At 44.8% G+C, this 17912-nt stretch overlaps 1 protein-coding gene across 1 annotated transcript in view; it reads right to left on the bottom strand.

Moving 5' to 3' along the window:
* The window catches only part of HDAC1 (histone deacetylase 1), a 35048-nt gene that overhangs the window by 7095 nt on the left and 10041 nt on the right, over positions 1–17912 (bottom strand). Inside the window, exons 3-6 of the mRNA XM_056123442.1 lie at positions 9009–9126; positions 2390–2464; positions 994–1132; positions 394–535 (exon numbers count right to left, since the gene is read on the bottom strand). Of these exons, the coding sequence (XP_055979417.1) occupies positions 394–535; positions 994–1132; positions 2390–2464; positions 9009–9126 (474 nt within the window). The remainder of the gene's footprint in view (positions 1–393; positions 536–993; positions 1133–2389; positions 2465–9008; positions 9127–17912) is intronic.

Genomic DNA, 17912 nt, shown 5'->3' with positions numbered 1-17912 from the left:
AGAGAGCCCATAGCTTTCAGATGGTCAAAGGGAAAGGTGCTCTATTAAGAAAGCTTGAGACGGTCTATAATGTCCCCATCCTAGGCCATGGGAGAGCACCTGCCATTTTAGGCCCCAAACTCAAACAGTTTACGTCCAAAGCCATATGGGACATCTGAATGGTGTAATGCAACTTTGCTGTCGAAAGTGCCATGAGTCAGGAGACTACTGTTCCTCCTCATCCTTATGCCCCATCATTCTCTTCCTCCAGAATTATGAAGGGAAAGAGATAATGAGCAGTGCCCCAGACTGGGGTATGGTGCTCTAAATGGCAGAAGAAAGTGGGTTTGGGAGACACTGAATAGGAGACAGAGCTGGCAGCTGAAGGCGAGCTCGTTGGCAGGGAGTTCTCACCCGTAGGTCCCCCGTTCCTGGGAAGTATTCTCCGTATTTATGGAAGGACACAGTCATAACCCGGTCTGTGGTGTAGAAGGCCTCCTCCACGCCGTCGCCATGGTGAATATCAATGTCAATATACAGCACCCTCTGGTGATACCTAGGATCAGAAGAGGGTCAGGGGCTCTGGGGGCTCTCTGGGAGTGGGACGCGCCAAGGGCGCTAGGTCCCAGCTTACCAGGCTGGCTGCCTCCCTCAGGTATCTCTAAGCACCAGAGACGTGGAAACTGGCTGAAGGAAGGTGGAAGAGCGGCAGGGTTTCTCCAGAGGCCTGACCAAGCCGACCAAGTCCGATCTTCCTACTCTACAGCCAGGGTCAACTCCAGCCACACAGGGACACTCTGGAGGCAGGATCTGAGCAGCCCCTGCCTTGATCTTGCCGTGGGCTCAGATCAAACCAAGACCCCGTCAAGGAGAGGATGGCCAGAGACACTCACCGGACACATCCTAGCCAGCACACCGCTAGGAAAAGCAAACTAGGGAAGCAAGCCCAGGGGAGAGGGGAGAGGGAACCTGGCCTAAGGTGCTCCTCCAAGAGACAAGGCCAGGCAGGCATACTTGAGCAGCTCCAGGATGGCCAAGACGATATCGTTGACGTAACAGAAGCCAGATGCCTCAGACTTCTTTGCGTGGTGCAGGCCCCCGGCCCAATTCACAGCGATGTCCGTCTGCTGCTTATTAAGTTTCACAGCACTTGCTGGGTGAGGGAAGAGAAAGCAAGCCTGTTACCAAGCCGCTCCCCCAGCCAGCCCTAAGCAGCTCACTCAGAGACAGATCTGCCTTACTCCATAGCTGTATTAAACCATTCAGGCCACCCTCTCCCTCCCACCTATTCTAGCAGTACTGGCTACTTTAAGAAAGTTGTTTTCCAAACTGAGAGTAGTAACCTATCATTAAGCCTTACATTACTTATACTTAAATGAAAATTGACAAGAATAAAAAAAATCTATGTAAGAGTACAATAATTGCGCTACTGTGAGATTCTGGCGTTAGAGGTAGTGTGGGTGTGTGAACGTACAACTTGGACTGAAAGTATAAATTTATTGTGGTTTACTATCAAAATTTTTGATGACAAAAGTTAGCAGAGGCTCAAAGAATAAATAGGGTCAAGCTCATTTCTGAGCAAAACTCTAATATCAATAAAAACATAGGGCAATCTAGATGATCAGCTGTGTCCACTAAGTAGGTCCATAACATGGGCTAAATATATAGTCACTAGAAATTGTGTTCTAGATAAGGTTTTTTTTTTTGGTGCTGGGAAGAAAAATGTTTACTAAGTTAAATGCATAAAACTATGTACTTGATAAGATGCATTTCTTCCCAGAACTTATATACACAGAGAAAAGAAAGGATGTACAAACACCAAAATAGTACAATGGCTCTCCATGGACAATGTGACTACGGGCAATTATTTTCCTTCTCTACTTCCTTGTTTTTTGACATTATATTGGGAGGCCAGGGGAGGAGGGGTAGAGAGAGAAAATAAAGGCAACAGGAGAAAATATTCATTAAGAAAGGGTTTTGGGTAGTAAGAATTAATTAAATGTCTCCTGAAGTCACTTAAGATGAGAATGAAAATTGTGGGGAGTATTCTGACCTCCAAATGCAATTACCATGCTCTTTTGCGAGACACAGATGTTGACACTTCCTGTTTTTATAGCACTTTGCAGTCCACAAATTGGTAGTATGTATAGCATCTCAACAAGCCCATGAGGTCTGCAGGGAATTCCTGTGTATAAGATCTCTAAGTAGGAGGATAGTCAAGGACACCTTCAGTACCATGTCAGATTAAACCTAGTATGAGACTGATTTATAAGGACACTTTAAAGACTTACGGTGAAAATTTACAGGCCCATCTGATGTGGGCACAGATCAGCCCTGCTGGGCTAGTGGCAGCCTGCAGGCCAATCTCACTAGTGAAGAACAGCAGAGAGCTCAGAAGGGAATTTCTTACCCACAGAGCCACCAGTAGATAACTGACAGAACTCAAACAGCCCATCGAACACTGGACAGTCCTCACCAACATTGACTGAAAGGAAATAAGCAAAAGATCAATTTCCATAACTTCCTTTAGTTTTTATTTACATAATTATAAATAACTGAGGGGAAAAAAACTCACAAAATTTGGAATCAATGGGTTGGAGTACAAGCTTGGCAGTTACGAGGACCAGATTCACCCCGACGTGCCAAGCTGGGAGCAGCACTGCATAACACCAGGTGTGACCCCCAAAAAACAAACAAACAAACAAACACTGTTCTCCCATTGTTCATAGATTTGCTTGAGCGGACCCAGTAATGTCTCCACCTTGAGACTTGCTGTTATTGTGTTTGGCATATCGAATACGTCACGGGTAGCTTGCCAGGCTTTGCCGTGCAGGTGAGATACTCTCAGTAGCTTGCTGGTCTCTCCGAGAGGGGTGGAAGAATCGAACCCGGCTCGGTAGGGCTGGCTGCATGCAAGGCAAATGCCCTACCACTGTGCTATCACTCCAGACCCCCAAAAAACAAATCAAAAAATTTTGACTCAGCTTTTAAGCTTGGGTTCTAGGCAGGGTCTGCTACTTACTGGCTGTGTGATTGGGTCAGGCCAGTAACTTCTCTGAGCTCTTGTCCAGTATCTTTTTTTCTTTCTTTTTTTTTTTTTTTTGGGGGGGGGTCATACCCAGCAATGCTCAGGGGTTACTCCTGGCTCTGCACTCAGGAATTACTCCTGGCAGTGCTTGGGGGACTATATGGGATGCTGGAGATCGAACCCAAGTGCAAGGCAAACACCCTACCCGCTGTACTATCACTCCGGCCCCATTATCTTTTCTATGGCGGAGCAGGATGTGGTTGGGGGTGGGGGATTTGGGCCACACTCAATGGTGCACAGAGGACCATATGTGGTGCTGAGGAAGGCTGGCCACCTGCAAGGCAAATACCTTACTACCTCTACTATCCCGGGCCCATTATCTTTACCAAGCAATCATTATCTACCTCACCCAATTGTTGAGAAGATGAACATTATTTTTTTTTTAGATGAACATTATTTTTACACGAAGACACATTTAACAGCAAATAAATACTTGGAAAACATTAGTCTGCCCCTTGAGGGAGAAAAATTTATCCTCTTATGTCTGTCTGGGTTTACTGACCAATAAGGAAGTGAAGAACAGAGATCTATATAAGTACCATTCACAGAACACTTACCAACAGTCCATCACTAAGCTAAATGTTTTAAACACTCAAAATAATTTATCTTCTGACGCTTCGGGTTCGATTCCCAGCATCCCATATGGTCCCCTGAGCACCACCAGGAGTAATTCCTGAGTGCATGAGCCAGGAGTAACCCCTATGCAAAGCTGGGTGTGACCCAAAAAGAAAAAAAAATTATCTTCTGGGGTAGGATCTGGTCTGATTACATAAATGGGGAAACTAAATCGGAAAGAGGAATTAGTAATAAATGACAGAGGCAGTATTTTATATGCCCTATGGTGCTAGAGAAACAGTTCAATGGCCTAGAATACATTCTTTACATGCAAAGGTCCAGGTTTGATCTCGGGCACCATATTGTGCCCTAAGCACCCTCAGAAGTGACCTCCAATCCCTGAACCAAAATAGTCCCTGAGCACTGGTAGATAAGGTAGATATCAACCCACTGTGACAAAAACAGATATGGAGAAGTTGAGTGATTTGTCCAAAATTATATAACCATACAGTATGAACCAGACTGACAGCCTGGGTGTTTTGAATCCCACAGTCTAGTGCTTTTGCTACTTATGTCCACAAGTGACAATTGAAGAAAAGTTATTTCTAGGCCTAAAGGTATAAAAATACAAACTAATACATAATGTGGAAACATATGCAAACAATAATGCAAATGAAAAAGCAGAAAGGGAAGCACACTTGAAGGTTGGAGATTCACACAACTAGACAGAAACCTAATGGTTCCAAACTGTCTTTCACTGAAACAAAAACTATGAGACAGCAATGATACACAGCAAGTCAGAGGTTGAGGCAGGGCTAGAACCTTATATTCTTGCTCCAAGCTCCCCACTGTACCCACTGTTATCAGTAAGGGTCCCCCAAAAGTACCAGGTAGAGGAGTCCTGAACAGGAGGCTTGGATTGTCGTAGCTGTCCAGCTTGGACTGTGGTAACTGACTGAGACCCACCTACAGCACCAGGTTTACAATAACTAAAAGAGTCACCAATTTGGGACCAAGGACAGCACGCAAAGGGCTGAACATATTTTTTTGCATGCAGGAGGCCTAGGTTTGATACCCAGCACCGCATGGTTCCCCAGCTAACCACAAGGATGAGCAATGAGCAAGGAGTAGCTGCTGGGTATGGTCCAAAGAGCAAAACTTGCAAGAAGTTGTCCTAATTTGGTACCCTGCCAAATAGGTGCTCCGCTGGAGAATGGCACTGAGAGGCTGTGTCATAAGAACTTTGATCCCAGGGCCCAAACTATTCATCCACTGATAAATAACACCCACTGTTGGCTGCATCCTCCTTTAGTTGGTTTAGCCTGTTTCCAGAGAAAGCTTTGCTTTGATTCCCAGTTGGAATGTGGAGCCTCCATAAGAGGAAATTGGTGTTTTGAGTTATAAGGAAAAAAAAGGTTTTTTGGGTTGGAGCAATAGCACAGCAGGTAGGGCATTTGCCTTACATGCGGCAGACCTGGGTTCAATTCCCAACATCCCATAAGATCCCCTGAGCACTGCCAGGGGTAATTCCTGAGTGTAGAGCCAGGAGTAACCCCTGTGCATCGCTAGGTATGACCCAAAAAGCAAAAAAAAAAAAAAAAAAAAGTTTTCTTTAGGCCAAAGACTAATATGTGATCCAGTGGCCAGCCCTTCCATTCCCCGTTCCAGAAGACACATGATTAAAGTTGAGAGGAAAAACTGAGAGCAGATCCTCATCTGTGCGATTAGGGAGAACTTCAGGGAGATCCAATGGGTCTCCCCTCTTCCATTTTTCAATTTCCCCCTTCTATGTTTGCTGCTGTTATGATGACCAGGGTTCCCACACAGTCAGCAGTGGTACTTGCACTCTGATTTGCCATGCCCCAGAAAATTGCTCACTTAGTTGTGGCAGTGGGGGTCACAGATGGCAATGCCACCTGAGTCAGGGTTGGCATGTGGGGTGATAGTGAGGATCAAACTGTAGGCCTCGTGCTTGCAAGATACTCTAACACAGACTTGTCTTTGGGTTCCTCTTTCTTCCTCCTAAAATACTTTATAATTGTATTGGTAATACTTTCTTTCTTAGGCTACAGGGTTAAGAAGGGTTGGTCCATCCCTAAACCTCATCCTACTTCTCTGGCAACGTTTCCCTCCAGTGATTCCTACTGAAAGTTTGAGAATCCTTACTGTCTTTTGTATTTTCTCACATCATTCATTCAGTGGGAAATAAAATCCTTTTGGTCCAGCTTGTAAAACAACAACAAAAAAGAAGGGTTGGTACATGGATTTTGGGGGGGAGAGGGAGGAGCAGGAACCACAACAGTGGTGCTCAGTGCATATTCCTGGTTCTGTGCTCAGGGATTACTTCTGGCAAGGGACCATTTATAGTGCCAGGGACTGAATCTGGGTTGGCTGTGTGCAAGCCAAGGGCCCTACCTGCTCTGGCTCTACATGCGTTTTAAAAACATATTTCTTTTGCTGGGAGAGGGAGAGATTTTATTTTTGGGCCACATCTGGCAGTGATTAGGGGCTACTGCCAGTACTCCAGAACCAGGAGACTGACATTCCATTTTCCCATGGCTGTGCTGCACCACTAGGGGAAAGTCTTTTCCTCCCTGGGTCTCAGTTTAGATATCTATGAAAGGGATACGACTATCCTTTTTTTTTTTTTTTTAAATTTTTTTAATAGTGAAACACCATGAGGTACAGTTGTAGACTTACAAATTTTTGTGCTTGGATTTCAATTATACAATGATCAAATATCCATCCCTCCACCAGTGCCCATTTTCCACCACCACCGGGTCCCAGTATCCTTCCCATCCCCCATCCCTCCATCCCACCCTGCCTCTGTGGTAGGACATTCCCTTTAGTTCTCTCTCTCTCCTTTTGGGTGTTGTGGTTTGCAAAAGACACGGAGTGGCAACCATGTTTGGTCTATAGTCTACTTTCAGCATGCTTCTCCCATCCTCGGAGGATCCTCCCAACACTCTTTATTTGGTGCTCCCTTCTCTATCTGAGCTGCCTTTTCCTCTAGCATGTGTGGCTGGCCTCCAAGCCATGGAGCAGACCTCCTGGTACTAATCTTGGCCCCTCTTGGGTGTTAGTCTCCTATTTTGTTACTTTATGTTCCCCAGATGAATGCAATCTTTCTATGTCTGTCTGTCCCTCTCTTTCTGAGTCATTTCGTTTAACATGAAACTTTCCATGTAGTACCACTTGTATATAAATTTCATGACTTCATTTTTTCTAACAGCTGCATAGTATTCCATTGTGTAGATGTACCAGTTTCTTTAACCAGTCATCTGTTCTTGGGCACTCAGTTTTTTTCCAGATTCTGGCTATTATAAAGAGTGCTGCAATGAACAAACAAGTGCAGATGTCACTTCGACTATACTTTTTTGCCTCTCTCAGATATATTCCCAGGAGTGATATTGCTTGGTCAAACAGGAGCTCAATTTCTAATTTTTTGAGAATCGTCCATACTGTTTTCCAAAAAGGCTGAACCAGTCAGCACGAGTATCCTTTTCTTACCCCATTAATTTCTTTTTATCATGTCTCTACTATACATTTCACATTCAGATATCTATAAAAAAAATTTGCTTATGTTCACATTTCTACTTTTGCTAATGAAATATTAATTAAGGCTTCTGATGGTTTTTCTTTTGGCACAAGTAATGATCTGGGGCGATACTGCCTGGGTGTTCAAGGAGCACACCTGGAGCTGCTCAGGGTACTAAGTAGAACCAGGGTTCAAACCCAGGTTTTACACTTCAGTCCTTTGACTTATCTCCCATAATGACACCTATTTTTTTTTCTGCTTTTTGGGTCACACCCGGTGATGCACAGGGACTACTCCTAGCTCATGTACTCAGGAACCACTCCTGCTGGTGCCCGAAATCAAACCCGGGTAGGCTACGTGCAAGGCAAACACCCTACCCAATGTGTTATCGCTCCAGCCCCCACCTAATTTTTTTTTAAGTAAAAACCGATTCTATTTGGAAGTTCTAAGGAAGTGTTTGGGGGAGAAAGAGACAGTGAGAGAAACATGACTAAGAGAAACACGGGCTTTTCCAAAGTGGAGAGAGTCTCAAGAGGGGAGATGCAGGCGACACAAACCAAGCAACACAGGCGCCTGGTGACACATTAGGTCACAAAAGGAGGAAGAGGAAGGAAGGGAGGTCAGGTTGGGAGGCACAGACCTAAATAGCAGGGTTAAAGGATTCATCAAAGCTCATTTTCAGGACCGACCCAGGTTCAATCCCTGACATCCTATATGGTTCCCCGAGCACTGCCAGTAGTAATTCTGCATGAATAGTTAGGAATAATGCCTGAGCATCACCAGGTGTGACCTCAAAGCCAGAAACAAAAACAACAAAACAAAACAAAATCATTTTTTAGTCTCAATACCAATTACTCTTTAACAAGTGTCTTCTGGCCAGAAAGGGCATGTATATGGGAAAAGTCACTAAGTACCTGAAAGATGTGCACTCTGCAGAAATCATGTGTGCCCATGCAGCATTACAATGGTGGCACTGGTAGGTGCCATCCAGACCAAATAAACAAACCAGAAAGAATGCTGTATTTACCAGCCATGATAAAAATACAGAGAGCAATGCTAAACTGAAGGGTTTAGATGGAGATTCTCTAGTTATTGAGCATATCCTGGTGAAGAGAGGCCCAGATGCACTGCACAACAGAGATTCTTGGGTAGACTAACCCAACATGTGTTTTTCCTGACACACTGAGAGGACCCGTACTGAAAAAGAGCAGATTGTTCTGAAACCTGGAGAGGCGGTTGCACATGAGGAAAAGATACATCACAGAAGAAAACAGAGGCAAAAACTTATGGTCTGGGGATAAACTAGGCATAAAATATACAGAAATCTAAGCAAAAACTAATAATAACTAAAAAAAATAAACTAATCAAAATGTCTGGACAGTGTTACCATATAAGATCCTGATGTCAGGGACGGGACCCAGGTTGGCTGTATGTAAGGCAACTGCCCTACCTGCTCCAGCCCTCAATCTCGACCTTTAAAATTAGGGAAAAGCAGACCCAAGAAAAGAAGCAGCACTCTGGCACCTTTGGAAACAGGAAGTCAAGTGTCAGCTGAATGAGAAGTGATAAAGAAGGCAGGGCAGTCCTACTAACAAACAGAAGGGAGATCTGGGACTGGGGTGTGGCTCAGTGGTACAGCAGCTGAGCAGACATTTGATAGTAGAGACTTGCACATATGAGGACCCGGTCTGATTTCTGGCACCACTGGGAGTTACTCCAGAGTACTGAGTGTGGTTCAGCTCCACAGCACCCAAAAACCAGTAGGATTTAAGGGAAAAAAAAAATCCAATTGTATCCAACCCAGGCCTTCAAAATAAGGAAAATAGGGTGAGAACAGATAGAACTTACATCTCTGCATCTGCTTGCTGTACTCAGACATGTTATCTGGACGGATGGAACGCAAAAATTTAATGTAGTCATCACTGTGGTATTTGGTCATCTCCTCAGCATTTGCCTTGTGAGGGCGCTGGAGGGCAGAAGGGAGAAAGGACATGTTATTTCTTAATGCCAGTCTTCAGTCTATCTAGTCTGAACATTTATGTTCTGCCCAGTATTGAGACAGGTGCTATAAAAGATAAAAAAGAAATTATTGGAGCTGGGGAGAATGGCTCAAAGGACTAGAGCACATTCATCTGCATGTGGGAGCACCAGGTTTGATGATCCACCAAAAGCATAACTGGGAGTGACCCTAGAGAACTCCGAGAGTGCTCAGGGCACACTTAGTGGTGCTCAGGGCTTACTTCTGGCTCAAGTAGCATAAATAATCTAATTCTGTGATGGTTATATTTAAATAAAATAGTCAACAAACTATCAACTAGAATTGTTCAACTATCTCACGAAAATCTTTTTTAAAAACTCCCAAGGGAAAAATAAAAACTCCCAAAGAATGAAGCTGTTTTATTCAATAGGTAAAAGATAGCCACTACAAGCAATATTTAAACTATTCCTTGTATTTTTTTTTTTAAACAAAGGCCTTTACTTCAATCGACTTCCCTTGACTAAAACTCTGACTATATTCTGTGGTCTTGATAACACCGATTTTCAATTGTCTCCAGTTGGGTTTTTTCCCCTTTCCTTCTTTTGTTATAGTTGTTTTGGTTTTGGGGTAACTTTTGGTGGTGCTTGGGTTCTACCACGGAGTCAGTGCTCAAATCCAGGGACTCCCCCATTTGACTCATGCACCATCTTTCAGGTCCCCTTTGTTCTTACTGTTGAGTGTCTGGGGGGGGGGGGGGGTGTTAGGCTTGCTGCAGTGCCAGGGCAGCACATTGGCTGCGCTACTCGTCAGGGATCACACACCTGAACGTGGTGCTTCAATACATGGTTGTGGTGCTCTAAGAGTTAACACTTACAGTGGTTCCAGGGATCACACTGGGGGACATGGGGGATAACCAGGGATCAGACCCAGAACCTCACACATAAAAGGCAGACATTCTACTACTGAACCACCAGGTACTATTTTAAATGTCTGCTTTAATTCCCCTGTTGGCTAGCAGCTGCTTCATCTAACCTCTAAATGTTTGAGGCTTTTCTGATCCCCCCTCCGACTTTTCTGTGCCCCACCTGGCAGTGCTCAGGGGTTATTCCGGACTCTGCACTCAGGAATCACTCCTGATAGTCTAAAGGACCATATGAAATGCTGGGGATCGAAGCACCTTACCTTCTGTGCCATTTCTCTGGCCCCACTGATTTCCTTTCCTTTTCTTGTTTTGTTTTGGGTCACACCCAGCAATGCTCAGGGGTTTCTCCTGGCTCCGTGCTCAGGAATTACTCCTGGCGGTGCATATGCCAGAGATCAAACCTGGGTGAGCAGCCACATGCAAGGCAAGAGTCCTAATCACTGTACTATCATTTCAGCAGCTCCGACTAATTTTCTTGTGTGGTAAAGTTCTAATTTTATAAGCAGCATGATCATAAAAACGCATGACATAATTTAAATCTTTATTTTAATTTTTAAATTAATTTTTAAATTTAATCACTGTGAATTACAAAGCTAAAAAGATATCTGTGACTGAATTACAGGCATACAATGTTCTAACACCAATTGCTTTACCAGTGTCCACTATCTTCCACCAATGTCCAGAATTTCCCTCCCAACCCCCAGCCTGCCTCTGTGGCAGGCACATTTCCCCTCCACCATTGCCCTAGTATTCCCCTTCCCTAACAAGTTGCATCCTTCCCTTCAATCTTTAAACTTCAGAGGCAGAGCATCACCAGGTGTGGCCCCAAAACAAAAACAAAAATAAATAAATAAAATTCATTAAGTCTGCTGATACTTGTTGTATGCCCCGGTATATCGCTGTCACTGTCCTCCCGTTGTTCATCGATTTGCTCGGGCGTTCCCAGTAGCATTGTGAGACTTGTTACTGTGTTTGGCATATCGAATATGTCACGGGGAGCTTGCCAGGCTTTGCCGTGCGGGCGAGATACGCTTGGTAGCTTGCCGGGCTCTCCAAGAGTGGCGGAGGAATCAAACTTGGGTCAGCCATGTTGGCTGTGTGCAAGGCAAACGCCCTACCCGCGGTGCTATTGCTCCAGCCCACCCCAGTATATAATCTATTATTTATTTATTTATTTATTTATTGGTCATACCCAGTGATGCTCTGGGGTTACTCCTGGCTCTGCACACGGAAATTACTCCTGGTGGAGCTTGTGGAGTCATATGGGATGCTGGGGATCAAACCTGGGTTGACCACGTGCAAGGCAAACACTCTACCCTCTGTACTATCACTCCAGCCCCCTAATCTATTATTTTAAAAAAGTTCCAAGAGAGACTTGGGTTTGATCCCCAGCAACTACATAGCCCCCTGATTTCACCAGGTATGGGCCTGGTGGTCACCACAGCAGGACCTGAGTACTGATGTATGGGCCCAGTTGACTGAGTATCACCAGGAGTGAGCACAACTTGGGAGCAACCCCAAAATAAATAAGGACTAGAGAGAGTTCAATGGGTTGCGTATGTACCATAGTACATACACTGAGGAAGCCCAGCTCAAGCCACCAGTCTACTATATACTCCAAAACCAAAAGTAAATCAATACCCAGTTAAATAAATACCTTGCAGTTTGGGGCTACTCTTGGCTCTGTACTTAGGAATCATTGCTAGCAGGCATTGGGGGAATCATACAGGATGCAGGGGATAAAACTCAGGTGCTGTGTGAAAGGCAAGCACCCTACTTGCTGTACTATCTCCCTAGCTCCACAGCATAAAAATATTTAAGTAAGAGGGCTGAAGCGATAGTACAGCGGGTAGGGCGTTTGCCTTGCACGCAGCCGACCTGCATTCAATCCCCAGCATTCCATATGGTTCCCCCAAGCACTGCCAGGAAGTAATTCCTGAGTGCAGAACCAGGAGTAACCCTAAGCATCACTAGGTGTGATCCAAAAAGAAAAAAAAATTACTAAGTGGATAAACAGCAAAGCAAATTTTTACTTTTTTTTTTTTTGCTTTTGGGGTCACACCCGGTGATGCACAGGGGTTACTCCTAGCTCTGCACTCAGGAATTAATCCTGGCAGTGCTCAGGGGACCATATGGGATGCTGGGAATCGAACCTGGGTTGCCCGTGTGCAAGGCAAATGCCCTACCCGCTGTACTATTACAGCCCCCAAATTTTTAAACCTTTGTTTTCACTTTGGGTTTCTGGGCCACACCCAGCAGAGCTCTGGAGATTATTCCTAGCTGTGTGCTCAGGGTTCCTCCTGGCAGTGCTCTGGGGATTCATCTGATATCAGGGATCAAATTGCAGTCAGCTGCCTGAAGGAAAGAGCCTTAACTTCTATACTATCTCTACAGCTCTATTTATTCTTGTTTTGTTTTGTTTGGGTTTCACCTGACGAGGAATTACCCCCGGTAGTGCTCAGGGGACCATATGGGATGCCAGAGATTGAACCCAGGTTGGCAATGTTCAAGGCAAGCACCCTACCCACTGTACTATCTCTCTGGCTCTCTATTCTTTTAAACAGAGGCACTTAAAGGGAGCCATGAAGTGCTGAGGACTGAACTCAAGACCTCATGCTAGGGAAGTGCCTTACTACTTGAGCTTTCTCTACCAGCGCAATAAGAAAAAAAAAAAAGGAAAGAGAAAAAGAAAAATGAGTCAAGCATGGACCATTGATACTTAACATACACTCCATGTATCTAAGGTCCAACTGAAAACACAAGACTGAAGAGACAGTATAGGAGGTAAGACACTTGCCTTGTGCACTGTCAATCTAGGTTTGATCCTACATATGGTGGGAGAAGAGCCAGAAGTAAGTCCAGACCACTACCCACAACCAGGTATGGTCAAAAACAGAAAACAAACAAACAAAAAAAGGAACCATGTTCCAGAATGTTCACAGCCAAGAGTGTCTGTCATGGTCAAAAATAGGACTTTTTAAAAACTGAAATAAGCCAAATGCCTTTTAAGTAATAAAAGGGAAAAAATGTAGTGGTTTTTCAGATGTACCAGTTAAAATAAATACAGCTGCATGCACCATGTCTATTTCTCATAAAAATATGCCAAAAATAGTTCAATAATAAATACCAGACTGGCGATACAGTACCAGGGTAAGTACTTGCCTTGCATGCTATCAATCCCTTTTCAATCCCCAGCAGCACTGTATATGGTCCCCTAAGCACTGCCAAGGGTGACTCCTGAGCATTACCCAAAAAGGACAAATAATAAATACCCTATGGCCCCATTTCTGTAACAGTCATGCATGTGAAAGTAAAACATATATAAAGTATATATACTGGAGAGGCTGGAGAGGTAGCTCAGGAGCACATACTTTACATGAAGGCGCTCTGGGTGTGATTCCTAGCAACACATAGTCCTTTGAGCATCACAGTACATGGCCTAGCCCTCAAAAAGGGAAACTATCAAAAACAAAAGAACTAAACTCAGGGCAGAGCTTAACTCTAGGGAAAAGAGATAACATCAGGGCATAAAGGAGCTTTTCCCGTCGCGAAAATGTTTCTTTAAACTAAATGGTAGGGATAGAGCAGGTAAAGAATTTGCCTTGTATGTGGCCAACCTAGGTTTGATCCCCAACACCACATACGGTCCTCTGAGCCCCTCCAGGAATGATCCCGGAGCACACACATGCTAAGTCCACCGGGTGTGACCCACCACTACCCACAAAATAAATAAATAAATATCTTATCCAATGTTTTTTTGTTTTGTTTTGTTTTAGGGGCCACAACTGAGAGTACTGGGGGTAAGTCCAGCTCCGTGTTCAGTGCCAGGCTCTAGGCTCTGTGCTCAACTATGTGGTAGCCCCTGGAAGCATTTAGGTGACCACGGGGTATTGGGGATTGAACCACTGAGCTATCTTCGCTATCTTCCTGGCATCAACATACTATTTTGGGATCTTGATTGACCTCTGAGTATAGCCTCAACCACCTTGATATTAATAAATCACGGGTAAATGGGAAATAGTGAGATTTCGCTTTAGGAGTCTCTAACACTATCACCACATGGATTAAGCCATTTATAATAATTTTATTACTTCTTGTGACAGCAACTATTGGTTTCTTCACAAATAGGCAAATAGTAATACTCTTCCTTCCCCTCCGCCCCCCTCAGTAAGAGACCTAAATCTGGTTAGATCTTAAGTATTCCTCAGCACTGGAGATCAAAACGAATTTATTTGGGGGTTGAATCAATAGTACAGCAGGTAAGGTTCTTGCCTTGCTTGTAGCCAATCCAGGTTCAATTCCTGTATGATATTGAATACCAATACCAGCACCCCATATGGTTCCCAGAGCCTCCCTGCACAGCCCCTCCCCCATCTCGGTGGAGTGATTCCGAAGCACAGAGCCAGGAGTAAATTCTGAGCCCCTCTGTGTGGTCCTAAAACCAATACCACAACCCCACCACTCCCTTAAAAAAAAAAATTAGGTTAATCTGGGATGAGAGAGATAATATAGAAGTTAAGGCACTTGCTTACCAGGCCAACTATAGCCATAACCCTGGTTCGAATCCCAGCACCACTGAGTGTGGCCCAAAAAAACAAAATGAAACAATTAATCTGGCCCAAGAGATAGTACAAGGGTTAAGGTACATGCCTTCCATACAGTTAACGTGTTTGGATCACTGGAACTGCATATGCTCCCCCAAGCACTGCCAGGAGTGACCCTTGAGCACTGAGACAGAATAGTTCCTGAGTGCCTCTATACAGACCCATACGCTAACCCCCAACAAAAAAGTGATTCATCAAAACCATTTGTGAGCTTTGATGATTGGCCCAAGGATAGCAAATGGCTCAAAGAGATCACGGTCACGGTCCTCCCGCTGTTCATCGATTTGCTCGAGCGGGCCCAGTAACGTCTCCATTGTGAGACTTGTTGTTACTGTGTTTGGCATATCGAATACGTCACGGGTAGCTTGCCAGGCTCTGCCGTGCGGGCGAGATACTCAGTAGCTTGCCGGGCTCTCCGAGAGGGGCGGAGGAATCAAACTCGGGTCGGCCATATTGGCTGCGTGCAAGGCAAATGCCCTACTGCTGTGCTATCGCTCCAGCCCAAAGAGATGGGGGGCGAAAAAAACATTTTGTCTGGCTCCCTTTCTTTTTGGACTCTCTTATTTGAAGTCATGACATACTTGCACTTCATATTAACATGTGATTTTTTTTCCATTTTTTGTAATTTTATTTATTGAATCACCATGAAAGCAGTAACAAAGCTTTCAGGTTTAAGTCTCGGTCATACAATGAAACACCCGTACCTTCACCAGTGCCCATTCTCCACCACCAAAAACCCCAGTATACCCCCATCCCACACCTTCCCCGTAACTATGGGGCAGATGATTTCCACATTACTCTCTCTCTACTTTGATTACATTCAATATTTTGACGCCAGACCCACCATTATTATTTGGGATTTTACCCCAACATTCAGATCTGCCAAAAAGGCAACAGTAGACATTTTGTTTTCTATTGTTGGTTCTGAATAATATATGATGTCGCACGGCTGCAGTAGAGGCTGTGTGATTTTGAAATTCCGAAATTTTAACAATTAAATCTGGAGGGATTTCTTCCAAAACCTGCTGGGTTCCGAGATTTGTTCCTGAGTCTCTGGGATCATGGCCATTAAGCAGCTTGATCAGGAGCCAGAGAGGCCATTCGTGGGTGGCGACTCAGTGTCTTGTTGGGGTGGGGAGGAAAGGGCCGGCTCCATCCCCATACCGTGAGGCCCCGTGTGTCTCGTCACTGCAGGCCCAAACCTGACTGTCCAGTGGCCTCTGGAGAATGGTGCCCACTGGGCTGCCGGGGGAACAGGCCAAGATACGAAACCTATTCCCATCTGGGTTGGCCGAGCGCCGGTAACCTACGGCAGGGACTAGATGCATTTCTGCCAAAAGCCGCTTGGTTTTGAGATTTGTTTATGAGTCTGGGATCATGATCGTTAAGCAGTTCGATCAGGAACAAGAGAGGCCATGCCTATATATAGCTGAGCTGGAGGTGGTTTGTGGGTGTGCCTCCCATAAACCTAACTTTTGGCCATTGACTTTCTTCATAAACTTTGCCCCAAGTTTTTGGGGTCTGGCCAAAGGCACAGCAGCAATTTTGGGGTATCTGGAAGTCTGAAGATGCCATCAGGCTCCTGACGCACTCGCCTCACAGGTACAGATTTACCTGCTGGCGGCACCATACCATGTGATTTCATGGTAAAACATGAGAATGAAATAACACAAAGGATCTCTGAGCAGGAGCCAGAGGGGTAGTACAGCAGCAAAGGTGGTTGCCTTGCACTTGATCCCTGAGCCCACCAGTACTGATTCCCTGAGCACAGAGCCAGGAATTGAAAACACCAGGTATGGCCCCCAAACAAAAATACAAAACAAAAAGGGTTTGGAAAGATAGTACAGAGAGAAAGACGTTTTTCCCTTGCATGCAGCCAACCCAGGTTCTACCCCTAGAAATCCATATTGTCCCCTGAGTACCACCAGGAGTAATTCCTGAGTGCAGAGCTAGAAGTAAACCTGAGCAATGTCGAGTATGGCCCAAAACTTCCTCAAAAATCCCAAACAAAAAAGCAAACAAATAAAAAGGAGTGATCTCTAAGCTTAGAGCCAGGAGTAAGCCCTGAGCACCACAGGATGTGGCCCCAATACCAATCTGCACCCACTCCCTCCCCACAAAAAAAAAATTAAAAAGATGCCTGAACAAAAGGACAGAGAGAATAAACCAGGAATTCTGACATCATCTATCTATAGATTTTTTTTTTAATATTTAGAAAGGAAAAAAAGACAGGACAGATACAGCCTCTGAAATAAGGACCCAAGTTGGAGTTTTAACGTATCTATTAATAGCTCTGGGATTCTGATGTGTTCTCTGCGCTGAGCTTGTTTCTCCATCTATAAATGCAGACTGAAAGAACAACAGGAAATAACAGGCAGCCCTGGCCTGGTACCACCCAACGTTCAAATAAATGACTGAATAGTTTTCCCTCTCATGTTGAAGAGAGAATTCATTTACTATCTCACTCGTTCTCATGAAGCTTAATCCAGTTCCAGGGGTATGACTCTACCCAAATCCACTGGCTGAAAGGAAACAGGACTTGAGTTAACACCTGAAAATGAGCAAAAAAAACCCTAGTCTGTCAGAATGGAGGAGAGAGGTAGGATCTGACTGATGAGTATTCTGAGGGCAGTGGCAAAAAGCCACTTTCTGCAGTGGCAGAAAGCGGGAGATGTGCCACAGCAGCTCTAGAAAGTCTTGGCACTTCCTTTGTCACAGCCAAGGATCCTCCCTTTGTTTGAGCCGCTCTACTCTCTGGAGGCCTTGAATATCACTGCTATTTTCTGTTTACCATTCCCAGGTGCCCATCACACCTGAAAAAGCTCTCTGTGCCCAAGGTCCATTTGATCCTATCTACCTCCTCTCCTTGTTTCCTCAGCTGCTTCTGCTGCCTCCAGAGGCAAGGCATGCCATCTGGGACAGAAGACTCATCTCCTTTGTATCTGGAATAGTTAGGAAGGATACTACTGTTGCTAGGTTACTCAGCAATACCTACAAGCTGTAGGCACAGACTTTTAATAGCATCTTCTAAATTGTGTGAGCAACATCCCAGCATGCTCAGGGGCTATCCCTCCTGGCTCAGTGAATCATATGGTGCCAGGAATCAAACCTGGGCCTCCTGCATGCAAAGCTATGCACTGTATACAGCCCTTTGAACTATTTCCCCTGTGCCAATAATAGACTCTTATGTGCTCACCATAGGCAACATGGGACTTTAGCCATTCTTCATTTTATTTGAACAACTAAAT

The sequence above is a fragment of the Sorex fumeus genome, unplaced genomic scaffold (assembly GCF_029834395.1).
Source record: "Sorex fumeus unplaced genomic scaffold, SorFum_2.1 ptg000047l, whole genome shotgun sequence".
Taxonomy (NCBI): Eukaryota; Metazoa; Chordata; class Mammalia; order Eulipotyphla; family Soricidae; genus Sorex; species Sorex fumeus.
The sequence above is the reverse complement of the archived record's forward strand: the minus strand, read 5'-3'. Positions and strand labels throughout refer to the sequence as shown.